This window comes from Rattus rattus, chromosome 6 (assembly GCF_011064425.1).
Source record: "Rattus rattus isolate New Zealand chromosome 6, Rrattus_CSIRO_v1, whole genome shotgun sequence".
In the NCBI taxonomy this organism is placed as follows: domain Eukaryota; kingdom Metazoa; phylum Chordata; class Mammalia; order Rodentia; family Muridae; genus Rattus; species Rattus rattus.
The window spans coordinates 7,210,700-7,231,371 of NC_046159.1; the positions used below are offsets into that span (position 1 = coordinate 7,210,700).

General features: G+C 38.1%; 1 protein-coding gene across 12 annotated transcripts in view; it reads left to right on the top strand.

Annotated features, from left to right (window-relative positions):
* Bicd1 (BICD cargo adaptor 1) overlaps positions 1-20,672 on the top strand; it is a 140,373-nt gene that overhangs the window by 83,008 nt on the left and 36,693 nt on the right. For 5 of the 12 annotated variants that reach the window (XM_032905464.1, XM_032905467.1, XM_032905465.1 and 2 more), the window contains exons 4-8: positions 6,518-6,943; positions 7,590-8,684; positions 12,940-13,091; positions 15,437-15,754; positions 16,658-16,851. In XM_032905464.1, the coding sequence (XP_032761355.1) occupies positions 6,518-6,943; positions 7,590-8,684; positions 12,940-13,091; positions 15,437-15,754; positions 16,658-16,851 (2,185 nt within the window). Of the gene's footprint in view, positions 1-6,517; positions 6,944-7,589; positions 8,685-12,939; positions 13,092-15,436; positions 15,755-16,657; positions 16,852-20,672 lie in introns of those variants that run through there. The other 7 variants (XM_032905472.1, XM_032905469.1, XM_032905471.1 and 4 more) reach the window with 3 other exon arrangements.

The following is a 20,672-nucleotide window of genomic DNA, read 5'->3' on the forward strand; positions in this document are numbered from 1 at the left end:
AAGGTTCATTTTGTCCTTTAGACTTGGAGGTAACAGTCCATCATGATGGAGAAAGCATGGTTGCAAGTAGAGAAGGCATAGAGCCAGGAGCATGAAGCTGACCAGATTATAAATACTTAAGGTCTATCCCTAGTAACTCACTTTTTCTACCTCCCGAAGGCTCCATAACCTTTCCAAATAGCACCTCCATCTGGTGACTAAGGATCCAAACATGTGAGTAGGTTGGGGATATTTCACATTCAAATCATAAAAGATGGCTTAGTTTTTTTCCTTTTTTTTTTCTTTTTTTTTGGAGCTGGGGACCGAACCCAGGGCCTTGCGCTTGCTAGGCAAGCGCTCTACCACTGAGCTAAATCCCCAACCCCGATGGTTTAGTTTTCCTAATTGGTTTGCACTGTGAATTTTCACAATTACTATTGTTTGTATTCTTGAATCTGCAATATGATAATTTGTTTATACGTAATAATTTGTCTCAAGTAATTCATCAACTATGAACTGAAAGTTCAATTTCTTTCAGAGGGACTTGCTCTAAAACAAGTTTAAAGCTATTTACATATAGGTTAAATCTATTATAATTGTCTTATCAGGGTTTCTATTCCTGCACAAAACGTCATGACCAAGAAGCAAGTTGGGGAGGAAAGGGTTTATTCAGCTTACACTTCCACATTGCTGTTCATTACCAAAAGAAATCAGGACTGGGACTCAAGCAGGTCAGGAAGCAGGAGCTGATGCAGAGGCCATGGAGGGATGTTACTTACTGGCTTCCTTCTTGTTAAACTGTCTATGGGTTGTATCCTAGGTATTCTGTACTTTTTGGCTAATATCCACTTATTTATTATTATTATTATTATTATTATTATTATTATTATTATTATTATTATTATTATTATTATTGTCAAGCTGAAAACCAGGAATAGCCACGACAATGATCTTTCAGTCAGGACATCAACCAAGTACCAGACACAATAGTGTAAGCTGGTGAGATATGAGAATCTATAGTATGTGACTTTTGTCTTTGGTAAACTTGGAAACAACCCACAATGCATGATTCTACTTTTTCTCCCATTTCAGTTTGGTACCTAGATCTAAAATGTTGTTGATTTTTATAAAAACAAGGATTAAGGGGGAATAAAAAAACTCAAAAGAGAAAATAAATCGGTAGACTAACAAAATCGAAAATTGATTTCTGTTCATAGCTTCTACTCCCTTTCCTTTCTCCCTGCCTCCAGCTTTTGAGTGTTGCAGGAATACGATGTCTACTTAGGAATGTGAGGGAAGGAGTAGAGTCTGCCAATCAAGAGGGTCACCAGGATACCCCATGTGTAGTCACATCGTTCTTTCCACTATGTGTACTGAGCTTCCTATGCAATAGCTGATACACAAGCCCACACACAAGGCACTTAGGTCTGATATGGCTGGAATAAGTAAGTCCTAATGGAGAAATTTAGATTTGAGAAATAAGTTTTTTTTCCTAAATAGAGTCCTCAGATACTTACAAACTATAAGGCTATATTTGTCGGTATGTATATTTGTGTGGGAGGTGGTTAGTGATAAAAACCACAGAAGACTTTGAGACAAGTTTGCTTAAATTAGTAGTGTTTCAAGTGGTTATTCCACTGACTTCTGTGGTCCTGCTGGCCCCTGTGCACAGGCAGGAGAGAACAGACAATGTGTGGAGAATCTGAAACTGCATGTAATTTGCCTATAAGGTTAATTAGGCCACTATTAGGTATCTTTAGAAGATGGCTAGGAGTGTTCATTAGCCCAGATGACAGTTGAAACATGAGAATGCAATTTTAAGACAAATATGCATCTCTTTTGTTCTAGATGGATGTTTTAGATTTTGTAGACTATATAAGCTTCCTAAAACAGCTATCCTACTCTGCACCGTGTAGTGTGCAACTCAGCCATAGGCAAGGCAGTAACATGTCAGTGTGTTTGTGTTTTAATAACACTTAGAGAAATAAGTAGAGTGCTAGATTTGGTCCATAATCATAGTAATATTTTACAGTCCCTCAATTAGGGCTCAATTTTTGACAAAGATTACAAATAAGAGATCTCCAATGCAAATGAAGTTAATGTCTGGACATATACGCCATGACACTATCTGATGACAGTCAGTGGGTTGAAATACTAGGGGAGGTTTGCAAGAGGGAAAGAAAAGAATGTGAAGAGATGGCAACTTTGTAGTGAAAGAAATGCGCTTGGAAGAAATTGTGACATAACAGACTCTATTGTTCCAAATAAATTTCTATGCTAGCTTTCTCCAAACCAATCTAAGGCAACCCTATTATTTTTCTGTAATTGGGTAAAACCCTTCTGAGCCCCAGGCCCCCTTGATACTAAGTCCTTAGCAGGGATTAGAATAATCTCAAGGGTGGCTTTTTGAATTTTGTTTTTCTACTTTTTCCTCAATTTCTTTTACATTATTGCTAATAATCAAGATTCATATGATCAGAAAATGAATTCTGCCCTACTAAAAGTGATAAAGTGGGGGAAGAGTAACAGTATAGCTGAAATTCAGCCCAGTAAGCTAATGTGAAGGAAAACTGTTCGAATGTTGCTTGGCAGGAAATGCTGAAGAGTTCTGGTCAGAATCACAAAACCAGATAAATCAGGGGTTGGGGGAAGGTTCTAAACAGCATCGATCAGTACACAGATGTAAAGAAGGAACAATCGCTGTTTAACTAGAAGTGATTTTTGTTCTTTGGAGAGACATTGTCTGCGTTCTTTCCTCTCTTTTCTTTCTTTTTATTTTCAATGAGAAGTTAAATATTTTTAAAAATGTTTGGTCATTTAATTTCTGAGTAATCAATATTTTGCAGGTAAAATATCTGACATTTGTAGGCTATATTGTCTATGGCTGCCATTTTTGTGTTCTCTACCTTGAAGTCATTTGATATCTAAAGGGACAATAGAATATGTACCTTCTTGGGCCCACTCTGGTACAGAATGCAAACAGAGGACTATGTTAATTTGGTAAATTGGTTCACATCCAGGGTCATTCAAGTTATTGGATGCCCCAGACAAAGTACTGATGTTTCGTAGAAGATAATTCATCTACACATTGTAACAGCTGTGGTGCATTGTGATGTGTTTTCTCCAAAGAGCTAATTATTATTCTATGAAGTCTCTGCAATCTTTTCTCCCTTTTTATTGATTATTTAATTTATTTATGTTTCAAATGTTATCCCCCTTCCAGGTTTCCACAAATCTCCTATCCCATGCCCCTCCCCCCTGGCTTCTATGAAGGAGCTCTCTGCAATCTTTTAAAAATTATTTATTATTATATGTATATGTACACTGTGTATGTGTGTGTACATGTATGTGCACTTGTGTGTGAGTGCCACAGTGTGCAAATTGGGGTAAGAGGACAACTTTATGGGGTCAGTTTTCTATTTCGACTTTTGCAAACATTCACGCACATTTACCTGTTGAGCAACTCGCTGGACCAAATACTCACAATCTTACATAATAATGTATAACACAGAAATTCCTTCTTTAAATACAACTATGTACAAATAGTTCCATGCACTGGGAATCAAACATTCAAATATATGAGCAGTCCTCCGAGGGGGAAGTGAGGATAATAGGAAGGATGGAAAAGAAGACTCAGAAACAAAGGTTGGAAACCGGGAGGGCTCTTCAGTGAATACTTGGACAGTACTGAATGTATTTCTCATGCCTTATATACTTTACAGTATCACGGGAAACAAAGTCGCAAGCCAACAGAGACCATGGCTGACAAACACTCGATATCTGTACCCACCCACAGGTCTCCCTGTTGCTCCCTGTTCCTTCCTCCAAGATTGACAGAACATTCAGCCCCTTAATTTGAGCTTCAGGTGTAACCCCTCTTATCGTTCCATGCATCAGCAGGCCAGGAAACCTGCCAGGAGACCCTGGCCTGACTTAACTCTGCCTGAAACGCAGGCTTTCACGGTAGCAGGCAAAGTGGCTCCTGGCACATTTAGAAGGCAGTTATTGGTAGTAGGCAGTGAGATTTGTTGCATTCTTTTATATTTCCCCAAAGAGACATTTAGAGTAAAACATCATCACGGTAAATAATTGACATGAGTGGTGGTTTGAATGGGAATGCCCTTCAGAGGCTCATATATTTGAATGTTCGATTCCCAGTGCATGGAACTATTTGAGAAGAATTATGGGTGTGGCTTTGTTAAAGGAGACGTGCCACTGGAGGTATGCTCTGAGATTTCAAAAGCCTGCACTATTTCCAGTTGCCTGTCCCTGTCCCTGTCCCTGTCCCTGTCTCTGTCCCTGTTCCTCTCCCTCTCCCTCTTCCTCTCCCTTTTCTTCTCCCTCTCAACTATTGCATTTTTTTTTTTAGGGCTTATGTCTTTTTTTTTTAAAGATTTATTTACTAAGTACATTGTAACTGTCTTCAGACACACCAGAAAAGGGCATCAGATCTCATTACAGATGGTTGTGAGCCACCATGTGGTTGCTGGGATTTGAACTCAGGACCTCTGGAAGAGCATTCAGTGCTCTTAACCACTGAGCCATCTCTCTAGCCCAACTATTGCATTTTTAATTAGGTCTTGTTTATATCAGCCAAATCTATATCCCAACTAAACTGATACCTCAAATTTTTAAAAGTAAGCAATTACATTATGATTGTGAAAAGGGAGGGAGCAGTGACATACTGAGGGATACTTAAGAGAATAAGTACTTTTGGTTTGTTTGTTTCTTTTGTGACATGGTCTCACTATATAACTCTTACTGGCCTGAAAACTTACTATGTAGGCCAAGCTGGCCACAAACTCACAGAGATCTGCTTGCCTCTGACTCCAGAGTGCTAGGATTAAAGGTATATACCACCATGCATGGCTCAGATAACATGCTTTATTTGTTTGTTTGCTTGCTTGCTTGTTTCTGTTTCAAGACAGGGTTTCTCTGTGTAGCCCTAGCTATCCTGGAACTCACTTTGTAGATCAGGCTGGCCTCAAATTTAGAGATTCATCTGTTTCTGTCTCCTGAATGCTGGGATTAAAGGCATGTGCCACCATGCCCAGCCAGATAACATGTTTTTAAAGACTGGCATATGGTTAGTACCATGGGAAAGACTCCATGAAGGCATACAGGATCACAGAGACAGTTCATCAATGGTTCCTATGACCAAAGGTTGTTTGAGTGGGCTCTTGTTTATTATAATTCAAAAGAATATTACAGTACATATAGTATATATAGATATTTATTATTTGGGATTATTTGGTCTTTTTATCTTAATCTCAAACATTAATTATTAAAATTTTGTTTTTATTGTGATCTTTTTTTTTTCTTTTTTTTTTTCTTTTTTCCCAGAGCTGGGGACCGAACCCAGGGCCTTGCGCATGCTAGGCAAGCGCTCTACCGCTGAGCTAAATCCCCAACCCCCTATTGTGATCTTTTAAACAAATGTCTGTATGCATACTAAAACTGCCTTTTCAATAATGAAGTAAAAACGATGGTAAAAAAATTTTTCTTGGGTGATGAATATTGAAAATTTTGATAAAATATTACCAAATATATTTTATCATTATTTATTAGGAAAACAACTCTGTCTTCTCTATTGGATCTTTTTAAATGTCCTAATACAGTAAATACCTTTTCCTCTCTTCTAGGTATTAAATTATATATTTTTACTTTTAAAAAAATATAGCTACTTGTATGTCTGCGTGTGTGTGTGTGCATGTGTGTCAGTGTGTATGTGTGTGTGCATGTGCATATTGTGTGTGTGAGTGTGTGTGCGTGTGTGTGAGTGTGTGTGTGCATGTGTGTGTGTGTGCATATGTGTGTGTCTGTGTGTCTATGTGTCTGTGCATGAGTATGTCTGTGTGTGCATGTGTGTGTGAGTGTCTGTGTCTGTGCATGTGTGTTTGCATCTGTGTGTGTCTGTGTGTGCATATGTGTATGTGTGAGTGTGTGCATATGTGTGTGTGGTGTGTAGTATCTGTGTGTCTGGTGTGTGTGTGTGTGAAATGTGTGCGTGTGTGTGAGTGTGTGTGTGCATGTGTGTGAGTGTGTGTGTGTGAGTGTATGTGTGTGATGTGTGAGTGTGTGTGTGTGTGTGTGTGTGTGTGTGTGTGTGTATGTGTGTGTGTGTGTGCATATGTGTGTGTGTTGTGTGTGTATGTGTGTGTGTGTGTGTGTGTGTGTTTGTGTGTGAGTGTGTGCATATGTGTCAGTGTGTGTGTGTGCATGTGTGTGTGTGTGTGTTTGTGTGTGTGTGCATATGTGTGAGTGTGTGTGTTTGTGTGTGTGTGCATATGTGTGAGTGTGTGTTTGTGTGTGAGTGTGTGCATATGTGTAAGTGTGTGTGTGTGCATGTGTGTGTGTGTTTGTGTGTGTGTGAGTGTGTGTGTGTATTTATAACTGTCTAGCTATTGTATATTACCATTATTGTTTATTTTTGACTGTTATGCTTTTCTTAAGCGATTAGGTCTACTGAAGTGTTTGATGAGTGTTTTTTAAGGCCCAAGTTTAGTTTTATGAACCTTCTTTAACCTGTCCAACTTAGGTTGAATATGAAGGCTTAAAGCATGAAATTAAGCGGTTTGAAGAAGAAACAGTATTACTGAACAGCCAGCTAGAAGATGCCATTCGACTGAAGGAAATTGCAGAGCACCAGTTGGAAGAAGCCCTCGAAACACTGAAGAATGAAAGAGAGCAAAAGAACAACCTGAGGAAGGAGCTGTCCCAGTACATCAGCCTCAGTGACAACCACATCAGCATCTCAGTCGAGGGGCTCAAGTTTGCCGAGGACGGGAGTGAGCCAAACAACGATGACAAGATGAACGGGCATCTCCACGGGCCTCTGGGGAAGCTGAATGGAGACTATCGGACGCCCACTGCCAGGAAAGGAGAGTCCCTGCACCCTGTGTCTGACTTATTCAGTGAGTTGAACATTTCAGAAATTCAAAAACTGAAGCAGCAGCTTATTCAGGTAAGAGATTCATTTAAATCTGCAAGAATGAATTCATGTTCGTGGTGTGTGGCATGTTATGGGATTTTTGACACACAAAGGGGAGGACATAGTCTGTAGTTGCTATAATGAAGAAAATGTTATATTAAATTCAAACAAATTACAAAATAGATCCTAAATTGTTCTAAATACATTATCTCATTTATCAAGGCATTCTATCCCTATAATAAGCTTGAGAGACATCCAGAATTTTTTGATTAAAATTTATAAAAAATCTTTTCCAGAAGAAAAAGCTATTTGGAAAAAGCTTCAGTTTATTTTAATAGTGTTCAATCTTTAAAGGGAATTCGTTTAGTTTTCAAAGAAAAATGAACACAGAAGTCCCCCCCATTGCTGAAATCACAATGCCAACAATAGAAGTTTTTTTTTTTTCATTTTCTTCACAAAAAAATCAAATGGTTTGGCCTCCATAAAATTCCATATTCTGAATTAGGTATTTTTAGATTGATTTATCAGAACTCAAATAAGGAAACATTTGAATTTAATTTGAAATAATGTGAGTGTTGGCTCTGCTGTGGGCATTTTAAATCTATACATATCTGTCCAGCTGCATTGAGTTCATTATTGGCTTCGCCCTGAAGCTATTCATTATCTTTTGCCATTACAGGTAGAGCGGGAAAAAGCAATTCTTCTGGCCAACCTCCAGGAGTCACAAACCCAGCTAGAACACACCAAGGGGGCACTGACAGAGCAGCATGAACGAGTTCACCGGCTCACAGAACACGTCAATGCTATGAGGGGTTTGCAAAACAGTAAAGAGCTCAAGGCTGAACTAGATTGTGAGAAGGGCCGGAACTCAGCGGAGGAAGCCCACGACTATGAGGTAGACATCAATGGCTTAGAGATCCTTGAGTGTAAATATAGAGTGGCTGTCACAGAAGTCATTGATTTGAAAGCAGAAATTAAGGCCTTAAAGGAAAAATATAACAAATCTGTAGAAAATTATACAGAAGAAAAGACCAAATATGAGAGTAAGATCCAAATGTATGATGAGCAAGTGACAAACCTTGAGAAGACATCTAAGGAGAGTGGTGAGAAGATGGCCCACATGGAGAAGGAGTTGCAAAAGATGACTGGCATAGCCAACGAAAACCACAACACCCTCAATACAGCTCAGGATGAGTTGGTGACATTTAGTGAGGAACTAGCCCAGCTTTACCACCATGTGTGTCTATGTAATAATGAAACTCCCAATAGAGTCATGTTGGACTACTATAGACAAAGCAGAGTTACTCGAAGTGGCAGCCTCAAGGGGCCTGATGATCCCAGAGGGCTTTTGTCACCAAGATTATCCAGGAGGGGTGTTTCATCCCCTGTAGAATCAAGGACATCATCTGAACCGGTTTCAAAGGAAAACACAGAGACTAGTAAAGAGCCAAGTCCAACTAAGACTCCCACAATCTCTCCTGTTATTACTGCCCCACCATCATCTCCAGTTTTGGATACAAGTGATATCCGCAAAGAGCCAATGAATATCTACAACCTCAATGCCATAATTCGGGACCAAATCAAGCATCTGCAGAAAGCAGTGGACAGGTCCTTACAGCTGTCTCGTCAAAGAGCAGCAGCCCGAGAGTTGGCCCCCATGATCGATAAGGACAAGGAAGCCTTAATGGAAGAGATTCTCAAGCTGAAGTCCTTGCTGAGCACCAAACGGGAGCAAATTGCCACACTGAGGGCAGTGTTGAAAGCCAATAAGCAGGTAATATGCTTTTGCTGATGAAAGCTTACTAGTAAAAGCTTTCTTAATTTATTTCCCTATTTTTGTTGAATTTTTAGTGCCAAGATAAGCATTCAAATTACTGGGCAATAGAGCAACAAATTAAAGTACATTCCAGTGCCAATCAAAATGTAGTTTTATTTTAAAGTGTGTAAGGGACCAAGGAGATGGCTTAGTGATAAAGGTGCTTGCTGCCAAGCCTAATGGCCTAAGTTCAATCCTCAGAACCCATATGGTAGAAGAAAAGAGCCAACTCCCACAGATTGTCCTCTGTCACATACGACACTCATCCTCTCTCTCTCTCTCTCTCTCTCTCTCTCTCTCTCTCTCTCTCTCTCTCGCTTTCTCTCTAATAAATAAATTGAATAATCAATAAATAATAACAATTTGAGGTGGTTGATAGAAGAGCAGTTGTGTCTACCTAGGCAGTGCCGGTGGTGAAGAAGGTAAAGCAATAGAAGAGTCATAGATAAAGCCTGGAGACCCAGGCAGTGATAAGCAGAAGCCTGGAGGCCAGTGAGCACGGAAACAGCCGGTGAAGGGTTTTGGGAGAGGACTGCCTAACAGCTTATACCAACCAGGGAGACAAGGAGAAGAGAGACTAACACTGAGCCTACAAATGGGACATTGGTACAGACCTGATGATAGAGGTCTGACAGGCCATAGCTAGACCCAACTTCAGAGATAGAGATTCAGTTCCGAGGCTCAACTTCTAGGGCTGTCTCAAGATAGAAACTTGGTGTTTTGTCTTTCATTTAGACCCAAACAAATAAGAGTAACCAAATGATGAAGCAATGGCATCAAAGTTGAAGGACATACAGTTGCGAGGATCTGAGTGATGTAAGCAGAAGCAGAGTTTTACCAACAGATAATAGTTTGGAACTATGAGTGAGAGAGAGAAAGAGAGGGAGGGATGGAGGGATGGAAAGAGATAGATGAGAGGGAAAGAGAGAAAACATCCCCACATTCTAAAGTCTAGTTGTGTCACTGACCATATATCTAAACGTTATGCAAAGTTAATTGTGTACTTGGTCAAAACTGAAGTGTTAGGGAGTTTTTCTTAAATACTGGTTGGTCATTTCCCTCTGGAATAAATAGGATATTTCAATATGAACCTATCTGACAAATTTCTTGATGACTGATTTGTTTTCTATTTTTTAGTTTTACCTGGGTATGGGTATCCAGATATATATACTGGAAAATAAAACTATTTATCTGAAGCACATTGGAGAGTGCTGAACAAGTGTCGATGTTGATGAAAAGCAGCAGCAACATCTGAACTCCTTTTTTCGCAAACACAGGCAATGCCAGGAAATAGAGTATGAGGGTGAATGCTCTTTAGAGAATGAAGATTCATTACCTTTTCAGAGTGTCTTCTTCTTTTACTCAAATCTGAGTGAAACTATACCAATGTGTCATCTACTTTCTACTCGTCATCATCTGTTTCCATGAATCCATTGATAGAAATTGGATGTCTGTACCACAGAAATATTGTTCACAATATAAGCACACTTTATATAAACTTAAGGGGAGAATAGGACTTTCTTTTGCATCATCACTTTGGCGAAGTAGAAAATGTTAAGGTGAATGAAGAAATCATGAGAAATCTGATTTTACTTTGAAATCAGAAAAAAAAGATTATTGGTGTAACTGCTTTAATTCAAAGTAGCCATGAGTAATTTTGTGCTAGGTCTGACTCATATAACTTATTTTAAGGACAAAATTTTCTGGAGTGTTCTCAGCCAAAACCTTCACATAACTTTCCTGCCCTCTTTCTGAAGGTTAAAATAGAAATCTAGATATTTCTTTTTTAAAAAGCTTCTTCATGCAGACTGAATTTAAAAAAAAAATCACTCTCAAATCTACCCTTGAGGAAAGGGGACACGGAAGCTTACGAGACTGGGGGTGTAGATCAGCAGAGGAGAATTTATCCAGAATGCATGACGCCCTGGGGTCTCCTCCCCACCATACACACACTCTTTCAAGCTTGTAAAGTGTAAAGTAGGATCACAGTGTCTTATGCTGTGTGAATATGTATGTTTCAAGAACAAAGCCTGCATTCCACGTGTGTGTCCATGGGAAGACCAAATCAAGGATTTTAAATGAACACTGTGATCAAAGTGAGCTATTCCATCAGATTTCAAAAGCATTTCAATACTTGTTTTAATAAGAAGTTATTACTAAAATGTTTTCCTACAGACCAGCAGTCTTGACCAAACTGATATCTCTCAGACACTGAGCCACCAACCAGGCAGCATACACTGGCTGGTCTGAGGCCCGGACACATACACAGCAGAGGACTGCCTGGTCTGGCCTCAGTGAGAGAAAACTCGCATAACCCTTGAGAGACTTGAGGCCCTGGGGAATGGGGAGGCCTGGTGAGATGTGGGGGTGGGGTTGGGAGGTGGGGGGGGCATTGAGGAATGAGATGAGGAACAGACAGAGGGAAGAATGTGAGGGGGATAATGAAGGGACTGTAAAAGAAGATTAAAGATAATAATAATAAAAGAGTAAAAACAAAAAAAAATGTGAAGAAGCTTAATTGAAAAGACAAGTCCTAACTTATAAGCAAGAATTCATGTGGAGGTACGAAATAGGACACAAATATGTTATTAGTAATCTATTGTGAATTTAATTTATGTCTTCCAGTACTTACAAGACAGAATATATAAAACATTTTAGACTGCTATAAACAGTACTATAGGAATTCAGAAGAGAACAGAGCATTCCTAAAGGAGTGTGTATTTTCACCATACACTACATTAGAGCCAGGGCTTGTAATGGTTTAGTAAATTTTGTGAAAATATTTCTTGCTATATATTTGGTACTCATTTAAATAACATTGAACAACTGCCGTGGACTGATATAGTGCTTATGAGCCATTAATAGTTTCAAGTATCAAAAGATGACATCAGTTAGATATAGGCATTGGGGAATGTTAATTATTAAAGCTAATGCGAGAATTTTGTGGTTTAGGAAAAAGGGGGAATCATCTTGTTTTACCGCAGACATGATGTATTCCCTATGAGTCTTGTTTTCCCAGTTTAGGATTTAGGATTTTTTTCCCAGAAGCATGGTGCCTTCTGATAGAACGTAGTTGTTATGAAGTACCAGCTGTGTACTTAATTGTGTCAGGAGTGAAGATTCGACAACATGTACATGGTCTCTACATTTCAGAGGAGGACTCACACCTCTTGGGATGAGCAGATAATTAGTGTGAGGTTACATATTTTGTATTCAAGTTGTGGGAATATTGCATTGGAACGACTAACATCACCTATAGGAATTAAAAGTTTTCCAGAGCAATTATAATTGGATTTGTTCTTAAGGGATAAGGCATTATTCTCCCATGGAAAGAATAAATAATTTCACACCAAAGAACAGTAGATAGAGAAGGGCAAGAGTGTTAGGAAGAGGTGTTCTATGTACCTACCTTATGCTGTATAAACGGGCTGTTATTAGACATTTGCCAATGGCACCCACCGATTCAGTTGTTGTTGTTTTTATCTCCTACTGTGCTAGGCTAGCTCTTGATTTGAAACACTATCCATTCAAAGAACTTCAGAAATTCCCCAATCCCAAATTCAGACAACTATATTAATCCATTAAACATTTCCACACTTTTTTTCTCTCTCTGTCACACGCCTACAAACGCACAAAGAAGTCACTTGACCACAATTCATTGTTTTGAGCAAGTTTTATTTAAAAATTTAGAAAAATCTTGATTTCTTGTCACTTCTTTGACTTGAACATATTATACTCACGTCATAAGTTACAGTGGCTTTACATCCTTTATTCTATGTTTTGGGCCCCCAGAATATAGGCGACTTAAAGTATTGAATTTTTCACATACTTCACTTGGAATTGGTATTTGTTTGAGAAAAAAAAACAACTTTTTGATAATATCCTTTATGTTTAAAGCTTCATTTTGGCTCTCTTAATCTCTGAAAATCGTACACCGTCAAAAAACAGCATGAACTATTTACTGAACTACTGTAACCACATTGAATTCTGATACTGACTCATACCAGGCTTTAAAGACAATTCTCGAATCATGACATGATTTGACATTAAAGAAAAATGTACCCATGTCTAAAGTTTACATATGCTTATGTAAAAATCCAACCTAATCAATTTTGTTTCCATTTATAAGAGCAAAGAATAGATTTGGTATAAAGGAGTGTGTGGGCCAGTTTTTCTGGTGTGAGATGATAAGCACTGTAATTTTATGCTTCAGACAGCCGAAGTGGCTTTAGCTAACCTGAAGAACAAATATGAAAATGAAAAGGCAATGGTTACTGAAACAATGACAAAACTGAGGAACGAGCTAAAGGCTTTGAAAGAAGATGCTGCAACCTTCTCATCCCTGAGAGCAATGTTTGCAACAAGGTAACTTTTTTCTCCCTAAAATTGAGTATTTCACATGGGGAGAGCACTGTCAATATTCATGAATAAATATATTTAGTTTGCATGAAGAAAATGACAAGATTTTACACATTGATAAATCTAAGATTAGAAATGTTTCTGGAGCTCAAGGTCACGTGCGACTGAATCTCATGGACATGGCTAAGAGAAACCTTAGACCACAAGGCTGCAGGTATTGGTTTCTGGGATTCCCACAAAATTCATTGGCATTTAGAATATTTATACTTATATGTTTATTAGAATATATGTGTATATGTGTATATATATATGTATATATATATATATATAATTATGGGGGCAGGACAAAGAATGGAGAGGAAGACTTCAAGATCCCGTTTTTGGTGAAATAAATTCTTTCAGAATTAATATTCAGAATTAAGAGAACACATATTTCTTCTTTGAGAAAGAAATTTAAAGGGATTTTTAAATGTTCAGTTTAGGGTTGAGGATTTAGCTCAGTGGTAGAGCGCTTGCCTAGCAAACGCAAGGCCCTGGGTTCGGTCCCCAGCTCCAGAAAAAAAAATGTTCAGTTTAGATCATATTTTAAGTATTATTCCTTTGCAATCCATTTTCACAGACATTAGTTTCTTTCAGGTATAGTGATTGCCTTACTTTATATTTTAAAAATATTTTCATGTTAACAAAAAGAATTAATTCAAGGTCCTAGGCTTCATGTTGTTTTTCAGTAAGCTCTGATTTTTCTCATGATCTACATAGTCCCATTGTCTTGACATTAAAGGTTTACAGAAATGGGTACCCCGTGGACCTAATGTACTTTAGTCATAGATCCTGTTTTGGTTTTTTGTTCTGTTTTGTTTTTCTGTATGAAACCTCAAGCGTGTGCTGATTTCAGTCTGTATAATTCTCTATATAATAAATAATAATAATAATTCTCTGAGCTCATCAGCAATCTGGTACTACACAAAGAATAATTTACCAATATCTTATACTCGGCAGAAGTTCAGTGTGAGTTTTCTTCTCATCTTACTTTTTCCGAATGTGTGTGGATGGACTCAGGTTTTAATTTCAGTTGGGAATTAGCATGGAGCTTTCCTTTGTGCTTCAGTATAAATATGAAGCTGGATGAGGAAGTTCCCAGTAGCCTGCTGTCTTAAATCAAACAAAAATCTTCATTTTTTTTGACAATGCACTGCTTTATTATTTGGTTGAAAACTCATTGAAATTTTGATTTTTTTTTTAACTTGGGGGAAATCTGCCATATTGAAAACCTTATCTGCTGCCATTTAAAATAAAGCCCTGTTGTAAATACATATAAAAGGGAGAATGTTCTTTCTATTAATATTATCACTTTTGATAGCACATACACTGTAGGTATAACACATAACAAACTTTTTGCAAAGAATACAATGTTATACAATAGAGACGATGATTGTAATATATCTAAAGTAGTGGTGGATACTATGTGAAATTATATTATCACACCAAAACAGCGTCCATAATAACTGTCCTTGAGGTTTATGCTGCTTATTTAGAATGTCTCCTTACAGATTCCATTGTGAGGCTGACTCACCAATTACTAAACATGGTCAACTATTTCCAGTTATCTATTATTATAGAGTCTTTCCATTCTATTGGTAGGAAGATTAGTGTTCTACATTCCAGTCGAATTTCTTTCTTTCTTTTTCTTTGATATTTTATGTATTTACATTTCAAATGTTATCCCCTTTCCTGGTTCCTCCCTCTCCCCCTCCCAACCACCCACTCCCACCTTAACACCCTGGCATTTCCCAACACGAGAGAAACAAGTCTTCACAGGACCAAGGGCTTCTCCTCCTATTGATGCCAGACAAGGCCATCCTCTGCTACCTATGCAGCTGGAGCCATGAGTCCCTCCATGTGTATTCTTTAATTGGTGGTTTAGTCCCTGGGAGCTCTGGGGAGTCTGGTTGGTTGATGTTGTTCTTCCTATGGGGTTGCAAACCCCTTCAGCTCCTTCAGTCCTTTCTCTCACTCCTCCATTGAGGCCCCCGTGCCCAGTCAAATTTTTATAATCACTTTATCTATGGGAAATGTATCTCAAGACCCCCAGTGGATTTCTGAAACTACCAGCACCAAACTCTGTAGATCAGTTTCCCTTATATGTTGATGTCACTGATAAAGCTTAAATGATATTATTAAATTTAACAATATAATATCTAATGCTGCTATGTAATCATTCTAACAGTGTTGCATAATAAAAGTTTTGAGACAGCAATATCTGAGCTGAGGGTAAGAGAGGAATACCTTTCTAATTAAGTTCCAGTTTCGATTACCAGGATTACTTCCTCACTCCTTTGCTTGGGTTCCAGATGCGATGAATATGTCACACAGTTGGATGAGATGCAGAGACAGTTAGCAGCTGCAGAAGATGAGAAGAAGACTCTAAACACTTTATTACGAATGGCTATCCAGCAAAAGCTCGCCCTGACACAGAGGCTGGAGGACTTAGAGTTTGACCATGAGCAGTCCCGACGCAGCAAAGGCAAACTTGGAAAGAGCAAGATCGGCAGCCCTAAAGTAAGTGGGGAGGCGCCAGCCACCGTGCCTACCATAGACACTTACCTCCTGCATAGTCAGGGCCCACAGATCCCTACCATTCGGGTCAGCAGTGGCACTCAGAGGAAAAGGTATGCATGCAGCTATTGTCATAGTGTGGTACAGTGCTCAGGCTTTAGTTGACTGTAAAGAATTATGTGCTTTTACTGTGTAGGATGGAGAAAAGAAAAAGGGAAAATTAAAGGGCTTTGCTAATGCTGGTCTTTCTGCCACCCCATTCACACATACTGATTAACCATAACAAGTTTCAACTGTGTGTTAATGTTTTTGCTGCTGTTTGTGTGCATAAATATGTCTCTTCCTAGCCTCCAACCTAAAGATGGATAAAGTGGATATTAAAAATGAATATCATTGAACGTGGGCTGTTATTTTAAAAGCCATATCTCTGGAAATTATGCTATTTGTCATTTTTTATGTCATGGGACAAAGATATGAGTTTGTTCTCTTAGGGAACGCTTGTCCATAAGACTAAAAGTGATGACTAATTGAAAGGTCGTGGTCATACTTCATCGAATGGAATAGAATATGTATAGTCCTTTTCTTAAAAGCAAGTTTTTGTGCCTTTTCCATTGGTCATGTTAATATTGCTTAGAAACCACGTTTAAGGATTTTGGTGACTTGACCTTGTGACCTCTTACCAAGTTCTGGTTGTTGAGGTTCTTGCTCTGTTTTTAGTTAATATAATCAAAGGTGTTCATTTGAGGAGCTTTCATTTAAGAATCAAATAATACATATTTCTATTGTGGATCCAAAATGTCTATAATAAACTTTTATTCCAGCATTCAGAGTAGTTTTCAAAAGGGGTTGTATCCTGATATGAAAACTAAAGAATTACAAAAAAAAATCTTGATTTTCATATTTAAAAGATAACTAAATGCCAATATAACTAATGTTGTCACTGGTGAGGTACTGAAAGGTAATTAAAGTCAAACTTTTTTGTTTCCTGTATGTATTTTTCTTGGATCTCCTGCAAGACAATTTTCACCTTCCCTTTGTGATCAGAGTCGTCCCAGGACTTCAGGGGCTTCCTACCTACAGAATTTATTAAGCGTTCCCCCTGATCCCACCTCCACAGAATCATTTCTTCTGAAGGGTTCCCCTTCCATGAGTGAACTCATCCAAGGGCATCGGCTCAGCAAGGAAAAAAGGTTAACCGTGGCTCCACCAGGTAAACACTTTTTCCTTGGGTGCATGTGATGCAAATGAATGACACTTAAGTCAACAGCTCCTTCTCTGGTCCACAGCTGGACTGCGATGTGGGACATCCACCGCTGAAGTGAAAGCTCCCTTATGTCAGCTTCCTGTTTCCTCTTTCCACAGCCAGAAGCCAGGCATGTCTCGGGATTCTTCAGGCGTTTCTTTCCAGTAGCCTAGTAAGGAGGAGGAGGGTTGGAGAGTGGGAGAGGCAGAGAGAGTGAGCAGTAGATACAACACAGAACATGTGCACCTGTGTACGGTTCTGTAGTTCTGGCTGTCCCATCTTGGGTAGTTTTGTTTTCTCTTAACGTTCTCAATGTAATTTTAGCAAAAGAAGCCAAATTTTTAGGGGTAATTTCTTTTGGACCAGAATGTCCAAATCCTTGACAGTTCTATTCCTCGGGAACATTGATATTTTCTTATCATACTCTCATTCTGACACTTGATCCATACTTACCAGTGTGCCCCAGTTTACTTTAGCTTCACTGTTTTGTACTTTTCCATTTTTTCCCATAAAAAGGTGTAAATATAAATGTGGTTTATGCCTCATCCAGTAAAGGCAGACTATCCCTTATGAACTTCCTGCACTGATCAGAGCTGGAAAACAAGTCCGTAAAGCAAAATAAGCACAAGGGCAGCCATTAGTTTTCTACTGCAGGGCACATAGAGTTAGAGTGAGTTAAAATAGTCGTTAGTGTTTACAAGATCAGGATTGCTACATAACATTTCTGGCCTCTTTTGAAAGATTTTTGGATGTGTGGCAGCTCCTGGCTGGGTCTGTATTCGAGCTTCTCGGCTGTGCTATTGGTGCAGGGTCTACAGTTTGCTGTAGTCCCTACCACTCCGATTGGTTATTCCCAGCTTTCCGTGCTTTCTCCTCACTTAGCCTCTGAGCGCCACCTTTGCCAAATCTCACTTTAAATTTTTTTTTAATTTAAAATTTACCTTAATTTCTTTTTGAATCACTATTTTCTTATCTGATTCGTGATATCAGCATACTGGTCCAGATTAAATATGTAGTCCACGGAGGCTGGAGCGATGGCTCAGTGGTTAAGAGCACTTGTTGGTCTTGCAGAGAACCTGAGTTTGTTTCTCAGCACCCATGTAGTGGGTAGGTGCAGATCCAGGGAACCAAATGCCCTCTTCTGACCTCCATGGACACACATGGTTCACGTATATATATGCTGACAAAATATACATAAAATTAAAATAAATAGACTTAGTACAAAAAAACCTTTAAATGTGGTCTTATATTGTGGAGTACATGTTTAATGTTCTAAGAATTTTTGAGGAAGTGAGTAATGCTAATGATTAAAAATTTTTAAAAAATAGCTAGAACTCATACACTCATGCATAAATAACATGCATATATACATGTACACACCTATACATATATGTACATCTACACACATATGCACATATATACATATATATGCACACATATATAAAACTATACACAAACATACACATAACATACATAAGTAATTACTCTCCTGGATATTTTTACTCTCATAACCTACTTTCTATTGTTTTAGATTCTTTTAAAAAGCACCTAAGTAATCTGTGAACCACCAAAGTAGCGATGACTAATCAGGGTACCTAATATGGGTAAAACTCATAAAAACCTTTCTAGCTTCTTAAATGGATTTAGTAGTACTGCCTTCTTAGAAAATTACTGGTGTGATTAATAAGTTGTTCTGTTGTACTTAAATATAATGTAACATATTAATAAGATTAAAGTTAATGAATATTAGCAATAACTATTTTCATTAGTGTATGGCTGTTTGGTCCTTACGTCCATGAATACGTATTTATATTATTATCATTACATTGTGGAAGCTATTACTGTCATGTCATAAACTTTTTCATGTTGCTACTTAGTTTTACTTTTAAGATTGATTATTGTCTTCCAAGATTTATTTTTATTATTTTAAAATTACGTGTATATGTGCACATGAGTGTAGGTGCCCTTGAAGGTCAGAAGAGGGCATTGCATCCCCTGGAGCTGGAGTTTCTGATGATTATGAGCCTCCCAACATGGATGCTGGGAACTGAACTTAGGTGCTCTGAAAGAGCAATATGCACTCTTTAATTGCCGAGCAATTTCTCCATTCCTTTGTATTTTACTTTGTTTCATATGCTGTTATCCTATCAATCATTCTCCCCACTCCTATCCTTTATCTTGTATGTGTAGGACCCTGCTTGGTATAGCTTCATGCTTTCACCATCTCATCTTTTTGTTCTTGGGCTCAGAAGTAAGATGATGGCTAATTATGTTTTTGGTCCATTTTGGTGTTGCTTTAGAAAAATCATATTATACTATCTGCCCTATGAAACTTTTCACACATCCTAAATATTTCTAACAATTTACATACTCTATAATATACTTAGCATACATGGGTGAAAGTATTTACATGGTTAAAAATTCTTTAGTTTTGAGAAAGTAGAAAATATCATTCAATTTGAGTACAATACACAGGATAAGAGCTATAAACACCATGGAATTCATAATCATAAATAGATCTAAAAGTTGCTTTCATGATAACACATTGATCAACTCTGTATTTCTAGCTATTTATTTGAAGTTAAAGCGAATGAGAGACAGGGTTGCAGATGCAGGAGGATTTCTGTCAGTTCGAGAGTTCCAGGATAGCCAGGGCTGTGACACAGAGAAACCCTGTCTCAGAAAAAACAAAACAGGAAAACGAAAAGAAAACAAGAGTGTGTACCTTAGTCAGGGTTTCTATTCCTGCACAAACATTGTGACCAAGAAGCAAGTTGGGAAGACGAGGGTTTATTCAGCTTACACTTCCACGTTGCCGTTCATCGCCAAAGGAAGTCAGGACTGGAACTCAAGCAGGTCAGGAAGCAGGAGCTGATGCAGAGGCCATGGAGGGATGTTGCTTACTGGCTGCTTCCCCTGGCCTGCTCAGCTTGCTTTTTATAGAACCCAGCACCACCAGCCCAGGGATGGCGCCACCCACAATGGACTCTCCCACACTGGATCACTAATTGAGAAAAAAACCTTACAGCTGGATCTCATGGAGTCATTTCCCTGCCAGTACAGAGAGAGAGAGAGAGAGAGAGAGAGAGAGAGAGAGAGAGAGAGAGAGAGAACTATTATAGCCCAAGGAATAATTTCTATTACATATTATGAATTCAATCAATTTATTTGTTTATTTATTAATAATTTCTTATTTATGTGTATGAATGTTTCACCTGCATTTATGTCTATGTATGTCAGGCATGCCTAGTATAGGCCTTGAAGCTAGGAGAGGAAGTCAGATCCGCTGTTACTGGGGTTACAGACAATTGTGAGCTGCCATGTGGATGCAGGGGATCAAACCCTGGTCCTATAGAAGAGCAGCCATCTACCTAGCCCCCAAATCAACCAGTTTAAGCCTTAATAAATTCCTATAAGATCAGTATTTTCTAAAAAATTCTAATTAGGAGGATTACTATAGAAATTGATTAATCACACAAACCAAGCATAGTTTCTAGAAATACCTATTTTATTGACAAATATATTAATTTTATTAATGTGAAATATTGTTTAAGATATATTTATTTAGTTTTATTAATGTTTTTAGTATAAGTTATTAACTTCTATAAAATTCCTGACAGCAATATATTTTATTTTTAAAAAGAAGTACCTTATTTTTGAATTTTTGATAAACATTTTATAAGATAAATATTTAACATATTTTATTTTAATAAGCAGATAAGGATATTTATTTTTGTGTTTTGGGGAAGAATTCTGGCCTTGCCTGTGGCTCTCGTTCATTCTTTACT